Source organism: Prorops nasuta, unplaced genomic scaffold, assembly GCF_024137725.1.
Source record: "Prorops nasuta isolate Cenicafe-Biocafe unplaced genomic scaffold, Cenicafe_Pnas_1.2 PNAS00014, whole genome shotgun sequence".
In the NCBI taxonomy this organism is placed as follows: domain Eukaryota; kingdom Metazoa; phylum Arthropoda; class Insecta; order Hymenoptera; family Bethylidae; genus Prorops; species Prorops nasuta.
This window is the reverse complement of record NW_027116811.1, coordinates 5,977,269-5,998,060: the sequence shown is the minus strand read 5'-3', so window position 1 is coordinate 5,998,060 and position 20,792 is coordinate 5,977,269. Positions and strand designations below refer to the sequence as shown.

At 33.4% G+C, this 20,792-nt stretch overlaps 5 protein-coding genes across 5 annotated transcripts; 3 read left to right on the top strand and 2 right to left on the bottom strand.

The window, feature by feature from the left end:
• Positions 1-8: 8 nt before the first annotated feature.
• Positions 9-5,495, bottom strand: Cyp301a1 (Probable cytochrome P450 301a1, mitochondrial). The gene is made up of 11 exons (XM_066735821.1): positions 5,476-5,495; positions 5,116-5,172; positions 2,956-3,414; positions 2,765-2,881; positions 2,629-2,705; positions 2,355-2,556; positions 2,105-2,267; positions 1,139-1,308; positions 993-1,071; positions 729-932; positions 9-673 (listed from the first exon to the last, which is right to left on the bottom strand). The coding sequence occupies exons 1-11, from the start codon at positions 5,493-5,495 to the stop codon at positions 566-568; spliced, it is 1,656 nt and encodes a 551-aa protein (XP_066591918.1). The 3' UTR covers positions 9-565.
• A 3,081-nt stretch (positions 5,496-8,576) lies between these two features.
• On the top strand, positions 8,577-11,106 carry LOC136778434 (probable cytochrome P450 49a1). The gene is made up of 10 exons (XM_066735267.1): positions 8,577-8,646; positions 8,759-9,005; positions 9,155-9,271; positions 9,472-9,548; positions 9,641-9,836; positions 9,917-10,073; positions 10,142-10,311; positions 10,479-10,557; positions 10,713-10,913; positions 10,988-11,106. The coding sequence occupies exons 2-10, from the start codon at positions 8,830-8,832 to the stop codon at positions 11,096-11,098; spliced, it is 1,284 nt and encodes a 427-aa protein (XP_066591364.1). The 5' UTR covers positions 8,577-8,646; positions 8,759-8,829; the 3' UTR covers positions 11,099-11,106.
• Positions 11,056-14,634, bottom strand: LOC136778429 (RNA-binding protein 28). Its single transcript, XM_066735255.1, has 4 exons — positions 14,383-14,634; positions 13,989-14,297; positions 11,366-13,188; positions 11,056-11,299 (listed from the first exon to the last, which is right to left on the bottom strand). The coding sequence occupies exons 1-4, from the start codon at positions 14,399-14,401 to the stop codon at positions 11,183-11,185; spliced, it is 2,268 nt and encodes a 755-aa protein (XP_066591352.1). The 5' UTR covers positions 14,402-14,634; the 3' UTR covers positions 11,056-11,182.
• Positions 14,635-14,852: 218 nt separating this feature from the next.
• On the top strand, positions 14,853-18,727 carry LOC136778428 (uncharacterized). The gene is made up of 5 exons (XM_066735254.1): positions 14,853-15,123; positions 15,324-15,527; positions 15,625-15,859; positions 16,231-16,428; positions 17,823-18,727. Exons 1-5 carry the CDS (start codon positions 15,068-15,070, stop codon positions 17,829-17,831), a joined length of 702 nt encoding a protein of 233 aa, XP_066591351.1. The 5' UTR covers positions 14,853-15,067; the 3' UTR covers positions 17,832-18,727.
• Positions 18,728-19,305: 578 nt separating this feature from the next.
• Positions 19,306-20,402, top strand: LOC136778551 (uncharacterized). The gene is made up of 5 exons (XM_066735501.1): positions 19,306-19,353; positions 19,461-19,711; positions 19,795-19,911; positions 19,985-20,056; positions 20,138-20,402. The coding sequence occupies exons 2-5, from the start codon at positions 19,645-19,647 to the stop codon at positions 20,386-20,388; spliced, it is 507 nt and encodes a 168-aa protein (XP_066591598.1). The 5' UTR covers positions 19,306-19,353; positions 19,461-19,644; the 3' UTR covers positions 20,389-20,402.
• The last annotated feature ends 390 nt before the right edge of the window (positions 20,403-20,792 follow it).

Below are 20,792 nucleotides of genomic sequence, written 5' to 3'. Positions count from 1 at the left end.
GATTTGGCAAGTGGATGAAAAATCCTGCGCAGTTCAGGTGTAAATAGAGGCTACAGCACAGCAGTGGGGAACCCTTTTGAGTCTGTTCGCCATTGATTTTGCAAGAGTACGCTGCTGCAAAGCAACACCTGTTACTGCCCCGTACACGCTGGGGGTAGATTGGCACGAAACGGTGGAGAGGCTTCAATCGATAATGTCCCTGCCGCTCCCGGTCAACCCTCTCTCTCTCTCTCTCTCTTTCTGTCTCGCGGAACCTCTTCCACTCGTTGTAATCATCCGCCAGGCTTTTTGCTTCCCCCACATCCCCTCTCTTGCCCAACTAAAACGACTCAACTTTATCATTTGCCATCAATTCATTTATTTAGTGAATAATTTAGATAAAAACATATCTATATTTACAATATACAAATTCCATTCATTGGACGTATGATTTATTAATTCATTTAGTAAATAATTCAGATACAAACTTAACTCTATTTACAATACTCAATTTTAAATCATTAAACGTATCCCGGTTATCCGTGCCTTTGGTATTATTTGTAGAATGTGCTGCTCATACTATTCTTCATCTTCTGATTAACTTAAACTTTAATTCTCCATCCGGGGCATACATAAACGTCACTTTATATTTGAGAGGTTTATGATGATATTCCAATTTGTACGAACGTATTAGCTACAAAAATATTTGTTCATTTTTCTCGAAAGACTATTTTAAACGATAAATTTACCTTCGCTAAGAGAACTTGAATCTCGAGATCGGCGAATCTTCTGCCTAAGCACATACGGGCTCCATATCCGTAGGGAAGTGATGCAAATGGATGAAGCTTTTGATCGGAAGCCTCTTTAAGCCACCGCGAGGGCTTGAATGTCTTGGCATCCTCCACGTAATCCTCCATATTCCCCGTTACCAAAGTTGGAAATACCACTTGAACCTAGTAATATTGCCATGTTAACTCTCTATGTATTTAACAAATTATTCATTTCAATTATACCCCTTTAGGTATTTCATATCCGCATATGACTGTATCTTGTTGAAGAGTTCTCCCATTCCCAATGACAGTGGAGTAAACCCTGGAAAAAAATTCGTTGCATTTTATCAAAGCTGATTTAAAGAATAATCAATTAGATATATTAATACCTAAAAACTTCACGAACGAAAGCTTTCATATAGACAGCTTTATCCAGATGCTGCATGGTCAATGGTGTTGAAGGATCTGGCAAGATTGTAACTAATTCTTCATAAATTTTTTCCTGTTCCTCTAATCTCGTGGATAATTGGTACAGAATTGAGCAGACTGCCATAGATATCTATAGTATCAATTAAGATCCTTTGCTGAGATTGAACTTTCCGAAATATAAGGATTGAGATTAATTCATGCAAATCCGGAAATCTTTAATGAAAAGGCTGATAATCAGAAGAAAACTTTCATCATTTTTTAACGATCTCAATATTTTCTTAGTTATATAACAATATGTTTCGGCCAAAGGTATGCGTAAACTGTTTTGCAGCTTGGTAATTTTGTAGATATAATAATAATGATACAACCAATTTAATAACTTTTCTTCATATTGTGAATATTTGTCAAATTACATTAAAATTTGCTAAACGTAATTACGTTATGTCAATAACCTATGGAAAATATTATTTAACTTGTTAAATATGAATAATATTACATATATTGTACAATAATTATTTATTGATATTGTAATAGATGATAAAGAACTAATGAATTCTTTTTGTATTGATATTTATCTAGTTATATAAAACTGTAAGTAGCCTAGATATATTGTTATGTAACTAGGTAAATATAAATAATACAAAAAAATAATTATTTTTTTTTATTGTTTATTGCAATAGCAATAAACAATTATTCTACACTATTTTTGACATTATGCATACTTAAGGATTTGCATAATATTTTTTGTACGTTGTTGGTCTAACGTAATTACGCTCAAATAGGTTTTAATGCAACTAGAAAAATATTGGCGATATTAAAAAATATTAAAAAAGTTTTCTTCCGAGAATCGTCATTCTATCTAAGGTTTCTGGATTGGCACAAATTAATTTTAATCCTGGTATATTATTTTTAAAAATGTTCCTTACTGTATCAATGCCAACTAAAATCAGGTCCAAGGCAAGAATGTAGGCCATTTTTGGATTTTTTTCCTTATCTAAAATTCTCTCTACCAGGGACATATCAGACTCGTCTACCTCTGGTTTTTGCTTTAATCTCTCCATAGCTGCATCTATGTGCTTCATACATATTCTACAATGGTAATAAAATATGTAAGATTCATCGTATAAATTGTTGTAATTGAATCTTTATTTTTTTTTACAGGAAATTTTAACTTACTCGATGAAGTAATTCATGTTACGAACGTATCTGGACCAAAGGGGCGTTGGCACGTATCTCCAATAGGGAGCTTTTAGTTCAAGGACAGCCACGTTTCTCAAAGCAAATTTTGCAGCGTCGATAATTCTCTGTGGCTCAGAGTCAGCCTTTAAATTTTCACCCAGACATCCCAATCTTACGTCCAAAGCTACACGTCCGATACCTAAACAAAATTTTATTATCATCAACCAGTCGTCGTACGATTATTTAAATTATTGCAAATGATAAGATTTACATTCGAGAGCCCATTTGTGAATCTCGTTATCAAAATCTGCAGGCATCTCATTTTCATCGTTCTTAATCTCCAGCATTCTACAAGATTGTATAAAAATTATAATTTGAAAGGTATTTATCTATAGCTAAATTTTTACCTGGATACAAAATCATTTGTGACCACTTCTATAGGTGTAATATACTTCCTTACGGTTTTCGGCTGCAGAACAGGTTTCTGTACCCGAGTACGAAATTCCCTCCATGGTTCTCCGTGACTAAAATTAAAATATACAAATATAGTTTCTTTGATATTTATTTTTTTTTTAATTGCAGAGTAAATGGTCCTGACACTCCTACTACTCCAGGAAGTTGTCCAAAGAAGTCTTTGCGTACTTTGGCCTTATAGTGAACAAGGCAAGGCATAGAAGGCCTGAAGGGCGTTGGTCCTTCGTTCCGATAGATTTTCTCTATTTCGTCAGCATCATACACAAATAAGAGGTCTGGCCTACCAATGAGACCGGACAATCTTACGATTTTACCATAATCTTGATAAAAAAGCTGAGAGATTTTTGCTGTATCAGAAATAGTGTACTGTCCGATAACTGGGAACAGTCTCCATGTGTTACCAAATATTGGTGTTGGTTTTGGACCAGGAACCTCGTGGTAAGGCCTGGTACAGGTCGATGTTGCTGTCTCCGCAGTGGTTGATGTTGGTGCTGCCGTTGCAGCTGTGGAAAATTGTTGACGTTCCAAAAATGACCGTAGCAACCGCAATTGGTTTGTATTCTGACAACCGCACAGGCGTTTCCTACCACAAGAATTTCATTAAAATAAAAAGCTTTGCCAATAAACGTATTTCTACCATTATACTGATAGTAATAGCCAAGTAAGCCTTATGTTATATAAATTTTTCAGGTAAACGTGCCTGCCCCCCTCCAAATTGCCAAAGTAGACGAATAAACGCACCGGGATTTATGGGAGGAGAAAAGGGATCAATTGCTAGCGAAGGAAATAACCCAACGAGGAAAGCTGCAGAACGTTATTTATCCTGCAGTTCAGTTATAAAGGACTGGCCAGGCACGTACACATAAATGGATTCACAGGACACGAAACAACACGCACAGGATCAAAATTATGCGTAAATGCATTGAAAGACAAAAGGGGATTTAATAAAAGGCGACTTAACTGTAAGCCCATTCTGGGTATCGGTCAGGTACTCAATGAGGATGAGTCTCACTGAAGTGTTGCCTGTCGCTGTTTAAGACAGCAGAGGTGGGGGGAAGAGGAGAGAAAAGAAAGCGGAGCCTACCTTGACTTAACGAACGAAGAGCCATTTGCTGCTCGTGGAATGGAGAAAGAAGGTCGCCGTGCCCGAGTCTCCCCACTACCAGATACTCAACTTTTCTCTTCTCCCCATACCCATCAAACTTATCCCATTGTTATTCAAAGCATTTTCAAATCTACGCCTTTTCCATCGCAATTATTTTCATGCTCCTTACGAAACTATGTTAATTAATTACTCGAGTAGACTCCAATTTTAGTCCCGCGCTCTGCTATATGCATAGGTACTCGGGAACGCTCATTGGCGATAATGAGGGTTTCTCATACCTGGCATACCTTCCCCTAATATTCACGTTCATTAGCTATTCGCATTTGAAAATTGCAAGTTTCCTTATTAAAAATTATTTTCGCTCCATCGACTTTGCTATGTACTAAAGAAAAGTGAACTAACTAGTTTTTCTATTTTTTCTTGCTCGCTTGGTAAAATTAGATCACTCATTTGGTATTACGGATCATGTTTGGAACTCGATTAAAAATGAAACTGGTTTTTGCCGGAGCGATATACTTGAATTACTGTAATTCACGCGTTCGTAATATCCCTTATCTCATACGAATTAATTTTATTCCGATCAATGGCTAAATTGAGGGAAGAAAAAAGTTTTAGAGTAATACTGTATTCTGTACGGTTGACAAATTTTCCATTTGCATCGCATGTTGGTGCGTGCATTGTTAAATTTCATTACAGGGGGAAAATCTGACCCAGCAATAAGCTTGAAGCCCTTGGGGCGTATTGCGATTGGTTGAAAACTGGCAAATTCTCCCGATTGGACTTTCTGGCGCCGGATTTATTATAGCCCCGAATTTTCTTAACGGTCTCGCTATACCTGACAGTTTACCCCGAATCGTCAAAGTGTTCGCATCGATTGTATGAAAATTTGCTTGTCTATCCTCGAGAATTATTTTGTGTTTGTATCGTGAAACAAAATAAGAAAAAAATGATAAGCTCGTCAAAGTTTTCTTGGACGAGCAACACTCCATCCGTAAGTTTCTCGACTGTTAATACAGGAAAACATAAGTGAATAGATTTAGCAAACGGTTCCCCCACTCTATACTTAAGATTTAACGACGCCTAGTGCTTTTTTTTCTAATATTTGGGTTTTCATTTAGAAACGGACACCGATGGATGCGGAGTTAAGGGTAAAGCGTTCACTAGAGAAGCTCTCAGTACCAGAATGGTTCCTGAAGATGCGTTCGAAGCCACCAAAAATTTTGACCAATACCACGCCTATCGAATCACGAGCAGCACCTTGGAGGAAGTCCTTCAAAATAAAAACAAATACCTCCAGAGAGAGTATTGACACGTCTGTCTATTCAGGTAATACAAAATAGTGTTGTTATTAGTTCACTTGTAGAATTCGCAATAACGTACTTACTAATTCTTTCACTCACCTCTTTTAGAAATATCAAGAATAACTAGAGAAATAGAACAATTAGGAGGTTCTAGTACAGAGAAGAGCGAACAGAAGAGTATTCATCAGTCACGACCGAATAAATCAACCGGTTGCAAGAAAAAAGTAATCAGCGCTACGTTTCCGAAAGTGTCCCCATCCAGGAAAATACAAAACATCAATATAATGTTACCAGTGGCACCGACACCGAAACCGGAATCACCGTTCCTCAGCTCTCTAGCCTGTGATTCCATCGAGGATCTGTCGTACAAAATTCCTCTGAACTCCTGGAGAACATCGACAGCGAAGAAGAAGCCTAAATTGGAGGTCAATAGAAACAAGGTGGAAACACCCGAGAAGTATAAATTCGAGCTTAGAGCAGCTTCCACTCCTTTCGTCAAGGACAAAGCACCTAATCCTTGCTGGTTATTGGACGATGCTACCAGCTCTAATGAGAGTAGCCTTGACCGGCCAAATCCGCGACGCAAGTACAAAGATTTCACCAGCACCACTGATATAAATCCAGTAAGAATGTACAATGCTCGTACCAACCAGAAAATTGCGTATACTCGACGTCAGATGCAGGATTTGTGCTTGAAGGAGAAGAGGGACAGAGAGAGTCCGAAAGATCGTGGAAATTACCACGAGTACATATCGTCCACCCGACGTCTCCTGCACGATGCCATAAACCGGAAATTGAAGGAGGTGGATAGTCGTCGTAGGAATTTCGTGCAGGATATGATTCGTCAGATCGACGGGAAACGCAGCCCGGAAATGAACAAAACTTCACCGGCTAAAATGGAGAGTGGTCGGGTGAAGAATCTCGTGAAACAAATGGAGCTAAGCTTCAATACTTCCGGTTTGACCGACAAAACCATCATGTCCGGCAATGAACCAGTCTACAAAGCCAAGAAGAAGCTGAGCTTGACCAGAGAGCCCGCGGGTTCGACCTTCAACAAGCGCGATGTATATTGGATACCGATTTCCGATAAATCCAGCCTCGATGAGACAAAGCTGAATTTGAACAGCAGTGGAATCTCCAACGCCAACAGTTACCTAACATCTAGCCAATCCAGTTCTATCAGCAGATCTGTTTTATCTCCTGGTTGCGATACCCCCAGGAATCCGACATGGGGCGCCACTTATAAGAAAAATTCCAGCAGTGCCTTCTTCGGGGCTGACAGAACCAGCGTTGCAGATTCTGGATTTTCCGATCGTTCCAATATCGATTTCTCTGATTTGTCGTTCCACGGCACTATGGAAAAAAACCGCTGATCACCCTACAGTATTTTTATTACCGGACTGTGTTTAATTATATTTATATATATACATATATATGACTCGATTATTATTATTATTATAAATAATATTTTTTTTAAAGGATATTTCAGTTTTTAAAGTATTAATGTTTATTAATATTATTTTATAAAATCGACTTTTTTATTTCTGTTTTAATTATTTAAATTTAAAACTATGGTAATACGATACTTATCATTTATTAAGGATTATCGAGAAAATAGCTTATCTATTTTCGTCCAAATGCAATTTTTATAAGAGATACCATTTCGATGTATGACCAGTATAAGTGTTAAAAAATAAAAGTTATTATTTGCGTAATAACACTATCATGTATTTATGATAAATCGTCGATCGATAGATGGTATAGATCCAAAAGGAAAAGTTAGAAAGACGTTTTTGTTAGCTTTCCAAGCACAATGGGAGCGTGACGTTTGCCCATTTGAAATTGAGATTTTTGATAAATGGGCGATAAAATTGCCTAAAGGTGTTAGATCATTGTTTGTACAGCGTTGGTGTCATTTACACTAGGAAACCCCCCACTTTTGGGTCCGCGCGTACTTCATACAAGGCAACGGCGGGAAACTAAAAGTTAATTTCGATCTGTCAGTTTCTTGAAGTACAGTGCGCCTCGAACTTGCCTGCGTAACAACACGGGCTACCTTTCTCTTCATTTACCATTGTTCTAGTGTAGTCACTCTCGGTGTCGATAGAAAAACTCAGTGCCGATACAAAAAGTCATCAAACTCTCCCCCAGCAGTGAGTAACCATCATTATAATTCGATAAAACGATTAGTGATCTACAAACAAGTACTATTTCTATCGGCACGTAGGGTAAATCTTTGCTTTTCGTAAAAAGCTACAATTTTTTTCCAAAAGATCCACAAGCTTATATTTCTCAACCAAAATGAAATCATTTTATGAACTCTTCGTGCTTTGAACAATTATTTCATGATTTTATATCAGAAAATACTTGAATAATACAAGGATTCAAACAACTAATTTTTGTTAAAAAAAAAAATGATTTTAATTTGGGCTAAAAATACAAACTGGTGGATACTTTTCATTTCATTGTATTCGCTAAAAATAGGAATGATTGTAATTAAGATACCGAATTTGCGTAGTGTTACGAAATTTTGTGCGGAATACGATCACAATGATGCATAGATTGTGATGATTCGACGAAAAAATAAAATGGGTTTTAGGAATTATTTTGATACTACCGAAATGTCTCGCACCGGCCTCTGAATTAATACAGAGATTTTCGAAACGCATTCCTAAAGATAGGCTCTCAGCCCAGTGTTGAGATACAGTTGTAAAAGTATCTAGCGTTTTCAGATACCGTTTCTAGTCGTATATACGAGCGATTGAGAATTTTGAAAATGGGGCCATTGATCGTTGCACACAAGTGCGTTAAATGGAAAATTGTACGTTTTGAACGAATGTCTCCTGGTGTAATTATTACGGGGCTGGTTCCCCTACGTGGGACTTATACGGTATCTATTACGCTCCCAGAGAAACGCACAGAAATCCGCCACGTGCCTAAAGCAAATTGTAGCGATTCGTGAAACGATCGTAAAAGGCTACGGCGAAAACAGCTTCTTGCTAAACAACCGATTTACGGGCCACGCTTGAGCGAGGCAAACTGCCGGTTTTTCTCGACGTTCGTTATTCTGCGATCACTCTGGCAAAAGGACCAAAGTCCGAGAAAAATTATATCACCTCTGAGATCTAGCTCTCTGCGCTAGAACTTTCAATTTCTGGAAAAAGAGAAACTCTGTTTTTTTCATTTTTCTAATGGCTCTTTAAAATTAATGCAGGCTCGAAGATGCTGAGCAGGGCATGGCTCAAGTACTTGGCGGCGGAGACTCGTTGGAGCCGGACGCTCGCGACTCTAGTCAGACCGGAAGTGGAAGTCGAGGAGGAATTTTCACGCTGCAGACCGTATTCGGAAATTCCTGGACCCAATCCCATTCCTCTCCTGGGCAATACTTGGAGATTTATCCCTTATATTGGTATGACGCCATTTTTAATTTTATTTTCTTTAGAAAGAAAAAGCAATTTTTGGTTCACTTGCTTTATTTCTATCCAACGAAGACAAATATTTCAACGATCATATGTTTTTAGGTGACTTTGAGATTCAGAGCATTGATAAATTATCGCGAAGACTACACCGTCAGTACGGAGACATAGTGAAGATGTCAGGTTTATTGGGCAGACCAGATATGGTGTTCGTCTACGACGCTGATGAGATAGAAAAGATTTTCAGGCAGGAAGAAAAAATGCCATTTAGGCCTTCCATGCCTTCCCTCAATTATTACAAGCACGTTCTCCGGAAAGACTTCTTCGAGGATTGCGCAGGAGTCATTGCAGTGTGATTATGGATTATTATTGTTGAATTATGAAAAACACGAGATCCAAGGATGGTCCATCGACTCTGTTCGAGTCTTGCAGTCTTTGGACGATAATTGGACTAATTAGCTATCCGGACAGCTGCTAAAAGTTTCTATTATTTGATTATAGGCATGGGGAAAGCTGGTACACTTTTCGTAGCAAAGTACAACAGGTCATGTTACAACCACGAACAGCTAGAATGTACACTGGTGCCATAGACGAGGCTAGCTCAGCATTTTTGAAAAGGTCCTTTCGATATTTCATAAGGAAATCGGATGTCGACGATTATTATAAAGTCCCATGTTCTAACTGAAATTCCTCACAGCAATAATCCATAAATCTCACAGCTCTTACATTCTCCGTCTTTTCTTAGAAAGAATTATGTTTATTTCGTTCTCGGCTTTCACTCTCCAGTAGTTAAAAGCTGACGATTTTTCGACTTTCAGGGTATCAAAAATACGTGACGAGAACAAAGAGGTGCCAGCCAACTTCCTCAACGAAATTCACAAGTGGTCGTTGGAATGTTAGTTCATATTATTTTTATTCCTAATAGAATAGTGAAAATATTATTATTCTTGTCTAAATTGTATCTAATTGTCTGTTTTGTTGCAACAGCGATAGCTAGGGTTGCCCTAGATGTGCGATTGGGCTGCCTGGATGACGACGCTCATGTCGAAACCCAGGAATTAATTGACGCAGTGATAGTATTTTTCAAGAATGTTGGGGTACTGGAGCTTAAATTACCATTCTGGAGGTTTTTTAACACGCCTACCTGGAACGATTATGTCAACGCTTTGGATACTATTTTTAGGTTGGTCGAAAATCTCATAAGAAATTCACATTTTTTTTACAAAAATTTATCTACATTTTATTGATTTCCTTTAATGCCAGCTTTGCCACGAAATACACGAGCTTGGCATTATCCAGAGTCAAGGACCTATCCAACAATGAAGAATTGTCTCTACTGGAGAGAATTCTTTTACAAGAGAAGGATACAAAATTAGCTTCTGTCTTGGCCTTAGATCTATTCTTAGTTGGAATCGACACGGTGAGAGAAAATTATCCTTTAGGTAAAATTATTGCTATGATGTTTCAAGCAAGGAGAATAATTTTCAGACATCGAGTTCCGTAGCCTCGGTTCTGTATCAGCTTGCTCAGCATCCGGATAAACAGCAAGTTCTCTATGAAGAATTATCGAAAAATCTTCCAAAGATCGATGAGAGCCTCCAAGCCCACCATCTCGATCACCTTCGTTACCTCAGAGCTTGTATCAAGGAAACTCTGAGGTATATTAATATTTGCCATAAAATTAACAATTCACTACTAAAACTAGTATCGAGGAGTTCTAACTGCTTTTGTAAACATTCTAAAATTCTTTGCTAAAAAAACGAATTTTTTTTGTAATAGAACTTTTTTCTTTTTGGATTGAAAATTCATATCTTTTTTTACGCAGGATGTTTCCTGTTGTAATTGGTAATGGACGCTGTATGACGAAGGACACGGTGATCAGCGGGTATCGGGTACCCAGTGGTGTAAGTATTTGAAATTCCTGGCTCGAAAAAAAGCAACTTTACATTCACATGCAATTGGTCAATAATATCTCCGCCTGAACTCCTTTCCGGTACCCATAATGTTCTAGTTGTTTCAACGATCAATATTCAATATTAGCAATTACGCAATTGTGCAGGTGCAAGTCGTGTTTCAACACTATGTAATTAGCAATACCGACAAGTATTTTCCTAAGAGTGGGGAGTTCTTGCCAGAAAGATGGCTGTGCGACCATAATGCTCCTCGACATGCATTTGCCTCCCTACCGTTCGGTTATGGCAGACGAATGTGCCTTGGCAGAAGGTTTGCCGAATTAGAAATAGCCATTGTTATAGCCAGGGTAATTATAATAAGCTTTTTCGGCATAGAAAATACAAATATATGTTGTAATTAATTAATAATAATTTTTCTCAGATTATTCAATCGTACAAATTAGAGTATCATTACGAAAATCTGGACTACTATATAAATCCTATGTACACACCAAATGGTCCTCTGAAGCTGCGATTTGTTGAAAGAAATTAAGAGATTACGTCTCGTAGGTTTTAATATGTTTTAAATAATTTTTGCATTGTATAAAGATTTACGATTAAATTTATTTCTTATAAATTAATTTTCAAACCATTTAGTTCTAGTTTGTCCATATTCTGCTAATTTACTCTTATAATTATTTACGAGTTTTCCAAAATCAGTGTCCTCCTTCAATTTTTGGGCACGCTTTGTAATCTGAAGAAGAGAAGCTTGTTAGTATTTGTAAAATAAAATAATTAACAAATTTTATGTTATACTTACTTTTTTGACTTTAACAGTACTCTCTGGTATATCCGCTACTACTTTTTCCGAGATCTGTCCCTTTACTCTCTCAAATTTCTTCACTGTCTTCTGCTTCCTCTCCTTCCTGACTTTACTGTGTAACTCAGCTTGAGCTTTCAATTTGGATTTGCTTCTTAATTTTTTCTCACCAGGTTTTCCGGTAGTACCGGCGAACGAAGAATTGTCATCTTCCTTTCTCAATTTCTGTACCTTAGAAGGAACTCTATCTCCAGTTTTGTCCTCTCCTTTTCTCTTCAAATTTCTATCCTGCCAGAGAGGATTTTTCTCTCGACTTTTTTGTACTCTTCTCTCCTTTGCCTTTACCATTACCCTGTTCTCTACGGAAAATCCGACTATAGGCCTCCTATGTTTAGAAAAAACGTTAGGATTATTATTTATACTCCTGAGAGCATGAAGAGCATCCTCCAGGGTTGTAAAAGTCACAAATCCATATTCCTTGGATTTTGCAACACCGTGCTCATCCAGATTTTTTAAATCTCTCATTACCCTTGCTTCTCTGATTACAGCTTTTGATCCACTGTGTTTTTTAAATATTTGTCTAAGCCTAGTATCATCCACTGTAGGTGGTAAGTTATGAACAACTAATCTAACTCTAGATACAAACATATTTAAATTCTTTAGTATCTGAGATTTCCAATTTTCTAACTGAAGACGTTTAGACATATCTGCTGCCGAAACGTCTCTGGCTGCAGGACTACCGGCAAAAACTACACCTTCCTTTACAAGATATAAATTTCGAGAATCCTTGACCTTTTGTTTTTTATTACTGTGGATATCATCCAGATCTTTTTTCTCAAGAGCCTTGCAAGCTTCAATAATTTGATCATGCATTTTAAGCTCTGAACCTGCATGTAACATTTTCTCAGCATCTTGAACATTTCTAAATTTAACAAATGCAGTACCTCTGGAATGTTCTGTAAGAGGATCCATGCAAACTAGGGCGTAAAAAACAGGACCAAATTTTTCTACATATTCTTTTAATTCATCATTTTTTACTGAAAAAGGAACATTCTTTAAAAAGACTGTTCGACCCTCGTTCACATCGCTGGGTCTGTTCTTATTGTCTGCATTATCTCTTGATCTACTAAATTTTATTTGACTCTTTTCATCTTCACTTTCTTCATTGTCAAATTTCTCTTCTTCCAAATGTTCATCAAGTAAGCTTTCCTCACTTCCATCTTCCTCTATTTCCTTTTCGACTTTTATATCATTTAAAGTATTATCCTTATTATCTACTTCTTCCTCCAAATCAATTACAGGTTTAACATCATTAGAATCTGTTTCTGTTTTCACAGAATTCTTAGCAACAAATTTTTTCTTGGGAACAGCCCAATCTACTACTATTGTTCTGCCTTCAAGCTGTTGTAAATTAGTGTAGTGAATAGCTTTAGTTGCACTTTGAACTCGTGAAAATTGCAAAAAAGCAACACCCATTAATTTTCCATCTTCTTTAGTTAAAAACTTAATTTCCTCCACTTCCCCATACTTACTAAAAGTTTCTTTCAATTTATCCTCTGTGATTTTATAGGGTAAATTTCTTATAACTATTCTACCTCTTTTCTTGATGGAACCCGCTTTTAATTTTTTTTTTGTTAAAGCAGAATTGTCAGATTTACTTTCAGCAGTGACATTTGTTTCCTCCTTAACCTCTACTTCATTTATCGTACTATCAACAGGTGGTTTTATTTCATTGGTTGATTGACCTTCTGAACTATTTACTTGTTGTAATTTTTGAACAAACTTAGATTTTGGGATAGCCCAGTCAGCAATAATAGCTCGGCCTATAAAAAAAAAATAAAATTATATCCGGTAGTTACTTTAAGGTAGTACTGTCACTATACATACCGTATTAAGACAATCTTTACAATTGTATAAAATTGGATTTATATTTTATATAATTTGATAATTATAAAAATTTGACAAAAAATTGAAAATAATAGAGCCTAGCACAGTGGACAGCAATATTAGCATTTATTTTTGTATTATTACCCATTTTAACTTCTCTTTATTTGTTGTTAGTTTAAACCATTAAAAAAATTTTAATTTTAACTCGATTTTAATTTTCTCAGGGACTCTTTTTAATCACTGAAGTATACTCCACAATTTCACTAAGCAAAAATGGTCTTAATACATAATAAATATACTTATAAATTGGTTTTTGCTAAAATGAAAGATGGAGTTAAATCTAATAAATAAATTGCTTTCTACCCTGTAGGTAAATTAAAATATTTTACTTGCTGAAATTATAGAGTATAATTCAGCAATTAAAAAGATTCAGAATAAGTGAAAATCAACCTGAAAATAAAATTTATTCAGCGGTTCAAACTAACAATAAACAAAGAGAAGTTAAATTGGGTGATAATCTTGCAATGAATGCTGCTATTTTTTTATTCAACTATGCTGTTTTCTATTGTTTCTGACTTTTTGTCAATATTCTATAATTAATTATCAAATTATATAAAATAAATCCTATTTTATTCAATTATACAAAAACCTTCTGACTAACACTATATATATCCACTTTACAGTACCAACAGTACTACCTTAACATAAAAATTAAAATTATTAAAAGAAAACAAACCAAAAAATTCTTTTTTATTTGTATTGTAAATAGCTTTAGATGCATCTGGGACTTCCTTAAACTGGACAAAACAACATCCCATGGATGTTCCATCAGGATGCCTTAATAAATTGACCTCTTCTATTTGCCCATATGGCTGATACAGTTTACTAATATCATCCTCTTTCACCTTAAAAGATAAATTACGAAGAACAATTCTAGCATTTTTATTAGAAGAACTGTTACTGTTTAAAGTTTTTTCTAATAATTTTGCTTTTTCAAATTTTTTCTTTTTGTATATCCATGATAGCTTTTTCCTTTTTAACTGAGCTGTGAAAATAAAAAAAATATTCTTGTAATCTTAACATAAACATATTACTACTAAAAAGATTAATTTTAATTCAAATAATAGTACCTTGCTCTTTCTTTGACATGTTTAAAAATGAGAAAAAAGAGCCTCGTGCTGCAGACGAACTTTGAAAACAAAAGTTTATAGGTTATGTTATCAAGCAGTTGCATGCATGCCAGGTTGCCAGGCCAGTTATTGCCGGGACGGCGACATTTTACCACCCATTAGAGGAGCTTTTCGTCTACAAGGTTGGCAGCACTGAGAGCACAAAGAGTTAGGGCCAGTGTAATTTGGGGTCGGCGTCAAAATACCGAAAAATGTATAGTATTTTTTTTTTAGCGGTTGGTATTGATGGTATTTCCTATACAGTATCATGGCGGCTGCGACACCTCGTTTTTCAGATTCTATCGAAATTACGTACTTCCGGTATTTAAGAAAGAAAAACGTTCATGCTTACAATTACTAAGTTGAGCAAACTAAAATTGACCGGTGTGTGATATATATTCCGTTAATGAAAATAACTGTGATAGCTAAATTAAGCCTACGGCACACTATGCTGGATTTCGTGCTAGAATGCTTGCTAGAATTGTGAAGACCAATGATGATTCAGTTGTGAATTAAATATAATAATCTCATTAGTCCTCACAAATCTAGCAAGCATTCTACCACGAAATCCAGCATAGTGTGCCGTAGGCTTTAGAATATTGTAAACAAAGAAGTTATTCTTAATATAAATTTCCTGTTTTAAAAAATGTGGTTTTTCGATGGCTATAAGTACTACATCAAAAAGAAGACTGATAAAACTATGTACGTTAACTATTTAGAATACTTATTATTTTTTTTATAATCTATCATATTCAGTGCTTTACATATTGACTGAAAATTATACAACCAAATTTATGTCCATTAAATACTGTGAATTAATGTAAAACCGCTAAGAGTTTATTATATTTCAAATATTATTTCTAGGCATTTATGTATTAAATTCATCTACTTTTTATTTCCAGATATTTATCCTGTATAAAGCATAAATTGTTAAATTGCAAAGGAAGAGGCAAATATGTTAACGGAAAATTTTATTTAATAAAAACTCATAATCACCTTAAGCTAAAAGAAGCTAACGACAATTTAAAATTTTATAGTATTCTTAAAGACTTATGTAAAATTCCTGGTCTTGACCCAATAAAAGTTTATGCATCTGCTAAAGAAAGGTAAGGTGTACATTCATTAGTCATAGTTAAGAGAATGTATTAAGTATTTCTTAAACAATCTTGATTATTAAAGTAAATAATTTTAATTTTTTTTAAGATGCCCTGATGTTGGAAGATACATAAGCTATTCTTCATGTAGAAGGAGGATTCAAAAATATAAAATGAGCAATAACCTTATGAGTCAAAATAATATAAAAGTAAAATCTTTGGTAGATTTTGCAAGATCTTTAGAAAATATTAAAAGCACATGTTTTCTTGAATACACATATGGAGATGAGAAATGTAAATTAAGTTTTAAATCTATTATTTCCAATTCATCGCTTAAAACAGATGTAAACATTTTACTATACGATAATAGTTTGATAAACAAAATAAATTTAAAAAATGCTGTACTATATATAGATGCAACCTATAGAATCGTCCCAAACTTTAAGGAAAAGCATGTTCAACTTCTAACTATTTTAACCAAAGTAGAAAATAAGAATATTGGTAAAGTAAGTTAAAGAAGAAAATTAAATTGAATTTGGAATTTTAATATTTTTAAGAGAACTACCCTTGAACTTATATCAGTTCAGGACTATTTATTCAAATTTAAATGAAACTATTTTTGCAGAATATTTTATTCAATTTATGCCTTTAATTTTGTATTTACACCAGCAAAATCATTGCTCATTGACTTTTATCTTATTTATTCTTCTTACAGGCTATACCAATAATTTGGGTTTTTATGAATAATAGAAATGAGGAAAATTATACAAAGGTGTTTGAATATTTAAAAGATAATATTCCTTCATTTAACCCAGCTACAGTCATGACTGATTATGAAAAAGCTATAGGGAATGGCTTAAAGAGAAATTATCCACATGTAAAAATATGTTATTGTTATTTCCACTATTCACAAGTAAGTATTCACAGCATACAAAAATTGGTATAAATTGAGTGTTCATGACACAACATTATATATTCTATTAATTATTATTTACATTAAATGAAAGTTAGTTTTACATATTCTTATTTGTATAATGTTATGTTCTTTATAATCTTGTACAGTGTAGCTAATATTTTTCTACTGTTCGAAATAAATATAAAATTATACTTAAAAACTATAGGCTTTAATAAAAAATGCCCAAAAAATGGGTTTAATCAGTCAAAAATATAATAAATTTACATGCCCAGAAAGATTTATAGTCTTAAAAAAATTGATTTTACTGGCACTTTTACCGGAGCAGTATGTCACTGAGACTTATAACCTTATTAAAAGAGAAGTAATTACAGAGTTCAATCATTTGTTTGATAACTACTTTCGTTATTACGAAAGACAATGGTTAGTTGCTACCACCCCTGCAAATTTTAGCGTTTTTAATTTAAAAGAGAGAACTAATAACAACGCTGAAGCATATCACAAGGTTTTAAATAAAAATTTAAATAAAAAATCGAATATTAATCAGTTTCTTAGTAAGTCGAGATAATATCTAATATATATTTATTGTTTCCTGTTTCGTATCAAAATAGCATATAATTGGAAACTTTAGTTTTTAGGAAATATGAAATTTTTTAATAGTAAAAATAATTATTTCCTTTGTTAATATATATTTTAATGAAGTCAGTATTGTCAAATTCAGATGAATTATTAAAGATAAATCCATATGCTATTTTTCCTCCAGTTTAAGTAGTTTTTATTATTGCAAATTTTGGTATAAAATGTACATACATATATGTATACTTCTCTGTAGCTTGTAGCATAAAACTTATTCATAAAATATGTTATGCATGCCTCTATATATTTCTTCTTATTCAGTATAGAACACCATAGAATAGTAATTTGATTTTAATTTCTTAACAGTATAAGTAGATTATAAAATTGTTATAATGTACTATCAGCCTTTCTTAGCTCATCTCAATCTCTTTGTCCACATTTTCTAAACCTATGAAATAAAGGACTTCCATTAATACAAATCTAATAGTAGAATAGAAATATAGTTTAGTTTTACTTATTTCCAGTATTGTAATTTTTAGTTTATTTCTAGTACTTTACATCGCAATTTGATCCAACTCTTTTTATCTAAGGGTGAGTCCGACCAAAATCTGTAAGGTAAAATTTTATCATGTAGGATTACCAATTTCTCGAATATACGTATGCTAATTGGCTAATTCACAGCATATAGGCAATCCTTCATGGTATAAGTTTACCTTACAAGTTTTGGTCGGACTCTCCCTTAAAATATTGTCACTTGAATATTGAGTTTAAAATATTGTGAGATCTACATTATTAATTTTATTTTTTTATTTTTTTAGACTTCCTAAAACTGCTGATAAAAGAAAATTATTACATTTTAGAATCAATAAGAAATAATACGTTAAAGCTAAGAGAAAAGAAAAAAGCAACACGTGTGCAAGATAAAGAAATAATTGAGTTTTATAAAATGTTAAAAGTAATTGAGGATGTACAGCCCGAAGACTTCATTCGACACATTTTGAATTTGCTTAATAATTTTACAGCAATAAAAAATTTGAAAAATCAGGAAATTGAAAATATGGAAAACTATTTAAGGTGCATTCAAGTTAAAAACGGATCAAAAATCATGAAAGAAGGTAAAAATATTCCAAAAATAACTATAGGTAATAATGAATCTTTATCAGAAATAAGAAATAAATTAATGTTATTAAAAAATAGATACATGCATAATAACGTAGAATTCACATTTATTGTTATTAAAAATAATACAAATGTCTGAATATAACAGATCTTGAATTATCTCATGCTTCAACATAATATTTATGTATACTGACTAAATTTAAGATTTATTAAATATCATTTTCATAATGTAGAAAGAATAAAATGTTATTTAAATCCTACATCTGAATATTAATTAAAATATTTTTTGTTTTATGATAAAATGTACAAAATAAATGTTACATATAATTATGTAGATTAATAGATTTTGCTCGCTCTTTCACGCGTAGGGATCGATCTAATAAAATATATTCCTGTATTTATATACAAACTCATTTTTTTTCAGACATTTACTATTAGTTTTTCATAAAATACTAAGAATAAATTCTTTAACTTCAATCATCTAACTTAATTACACACAATTCCATTTAATTAACACACAATACACATCATACACCGGACAAATATAGTTTGTAAAGATTGAACATTCCTTATTTCTTCCTTTTACCAATACCGGAAGCAGGTGATTTTGACAGAATCCGAACAAGGTCGCAACCGCCATGATACTGTATAGGAAATATCATCAATACCAACCGCTAAAAAAAAAATACTATACATTTTTCGGTATTTTGACGCCGACCCAAAATATAGGTTTTCAGTACTGGCAGTAGACGAAGGAACGCAGCCTATGATAATGGCGCCAAATCACAATTGTTGCAATGTCTAAGACGCCCAAGGTACAGATATGAGACAAAAGTTCATTTGTAATTAACTATCACATATTTTAAAGTATAAAATACTTTCCAATTTATTGTTTGGTTATTATATGACGTTATGAAAAAATATTTACAGTGAGAGAAATGTGTTTAAGTTTTTATTTAAATGATTTTAAAACGGAAATAATAGTCACTTGTAGTTAAATTATTTTACAACGTATACGTATAAATTGTAATTTTTCTGTCTTTTGGCGATATATTTGGAAGATTTATAAATTGAAGACAAGCAAATGCATATGAAAAATAACCTAGATTACGAGAAAAAATAAGGTTGTCAGATAGAAGTTTAATTTAGTGTATGACAAAATTGTAAAGTATAGGAAGTCATTTTCAATCGGGAAAAAAGAAGACAATGAAACCTAGTAAAGCCAGAAAGGTAAGAAAAAGCCTTTTTATGTCATAGAAACCTTTGTATACATTTGCATGTTAATATAATTTTTTTAAATATCCGAGTAGAATTATAACAGAAATTATGGATTCCAGAAAAACTATTATCGTCTGAAATATTTTTATTTAGGAAAGTAACTTAAAAAATTATTCAGTGGTTAAGTTTCTACATGAAGGTAGTGATGAAGAAGTGTCTACAGTACCATTATCCTGGACATTTGTGAAGAATAATATTTCATATTGCTCATGGCCTAGCAACTCAAAAAATTATAAGTCACTAATGAAAAAAGCATCTGCACCTGATGAGAATTGGCCGGTCTATAAATGTCAAATTATCAGAACATTTGGTTGGTTATAATGCATAATAAAATCGCCTTGTAAATGCTTAAATTTGGAAAAATATTTAAACCCAGACATTCATTGTTTTCAGGTGATTGTGATTCTGCTATTCGATATGAACAACAGTTTGCTGCTTTGGAGTCTACGGACTATGAAAATAAGCCTTTGGGAAAGGGTCACCGTAGTGTACAACCTAAAATATTTAAAGGTAAGATAATTCTAATTTTTCTTTTAATTGGTTTAAAGTAAAATGTTTTATTGTATTAATTCTATAATTTCAGATTTTACTGATGCTAACTCATCTACGGAATCTGAAGGAGAGGATGAATTTACACTCAGTGATAATGATAATGGTTGAAGCTCTAATTATTTTTAAATCTTAAAATTGTCTTAGTATATGATTATTACCTTACCAAAATTTAATTTACTTTCAGATTGTGCTGCTAATGTAACAAACGCCGCTACAAATAATGTTGAAATAGATGTACAGCAACGTAATACAGAGACACCTCAAAGAGATATAGAAGTACGCCATCCCGATATAAGAACACCCCAGAATAATTATCCATGTCTTAGCCCTATAAATATATTATTGGAAGATACTACTATTATAAATAATGGTGAAAATCTTCACACCTGCTGTAAAGGTTTCCATAGAGATATTAACAATGATTTGTTTTGGTAATCATAAAATGCTTTACTAATTTAATGGTTTTTCTATTTAGCATATCAAGCAGAAATTTGTATTTTAACACAGGAAGTTGTAAAATTAAGTGGATTAATTGAAGAATATAAAAATAGTATAGAAACTGTAGTAACAAGAGCATCTTCAGGATTTCATATTTTTCCTGATACTAATTTTAATTTGCCACTAAATACTATAGAAGACATAAAAGAGTTAGAAAATAAGTTAAAGAGTTCACCAGAAAAAAGAGCATTTGTAACTATATATTTATTATTAATTACAGAAAATCATGATTACAAAATTTGTAAATTTTAGTTTTTATAATGATTACTGTGAAAATTATATTCTGAATGTTAATTAAAATAGTGTCAAGTATTAAGGACTGTAGGCGGTGAAAATGTAAC

Coding starts and splice junctions, on each gene's coding strand:
- Cyp301a1 (XM_066735821.1), bottom strand. CDS start 5,495: ATGGGGACACTTTCGGAAAC. Junction 2,268..2,354: donor AACATGAATTACTTCATCGA/GTAAGTTAAAAT, acceptor TTACCATTGTAG/AATATGTATGAAGCACATAG. Junction 1,309..2,104: donor TTTTAGTTGGCATTGATACA/GTAAGGAACATT, acceptor TTGATACTATAG/ATATCTATGGCAGTCTGCTC.
- LOC136778434 (XM_066735267.1), top strand. CDS start 8,830: ATGTCAGGTTTATTGGGCAGACCAGATATGGTGTTCGTCTACGACGCT. Junction 9,837..9,916: donor GCTTTGGATACTATTTTTAG/GTTGGTCGAAAA, acceptor CTTTAATGCCAG/CTTTGCCACGAAATACACGA. Junction 10,074..10,141: donor TCTTAGTTGGAATCGACACG/GTGAGAGAAAAT, acceptor AATAATTTTCAG/ACATCGAGTTCCGTAGCCTC.
- LOC136778429 (XM_066735255.1), bottom strand. Junction 13,189..13,988: donor AAATAAAAAAGAATTTTTTG/GTTTGTTTTCTT, acceptor TTTTTTTTATAG/GCCGAGCTATTATTGCTGAC. Junction 11,300..11,365: donor GTACTGTTAAAGTCAAAAAA/GTAAGTATAACA, acceptor TCTCTTCTTCAG/ATTACAAAGCGTGCCCAAAA.
- LOC136778428 (XM_066735254.1), top strand. CDS start 15,068: ATGTGGTTTTTCGATGGCTATAAGTACTACATCAAAAAGAAGACTGAT. Junction 15,124..15,323: donor AAGAAGACTGATAAAACTAT/GTACGTTAACTA, acceptor TTTTATTTCCAG/ATATTTATCCTGTATAAAGC. Junction 15,860..16,230: donor ATTCATCGCTTAAAACAGAT/GTAAACATTTTA, acceptor TTCTTCTTACAG/GCTATACCAATAATTTGGGT.
- LOC136778551 (XM_066735501.1), top strand. CDS start 19,645: ATGAAAAAAGCATCTGCACCTGATGAGAATTGGCCGGTCTATAAATGT. Junction 19,712..19,794: donor TCAAATTATCAGAACATTTG/GTTGGTTATAAT, acceptor CATTGTTTTCAG/GTGATTGTGATTCTGCTATT. Junction 19,912..19,984: donor ACAACCTAAAATATTTAAAG/GTAAGATAATTC, acceptor CTATAATTTCAG/ATTTTACTGATGCTAACTCA.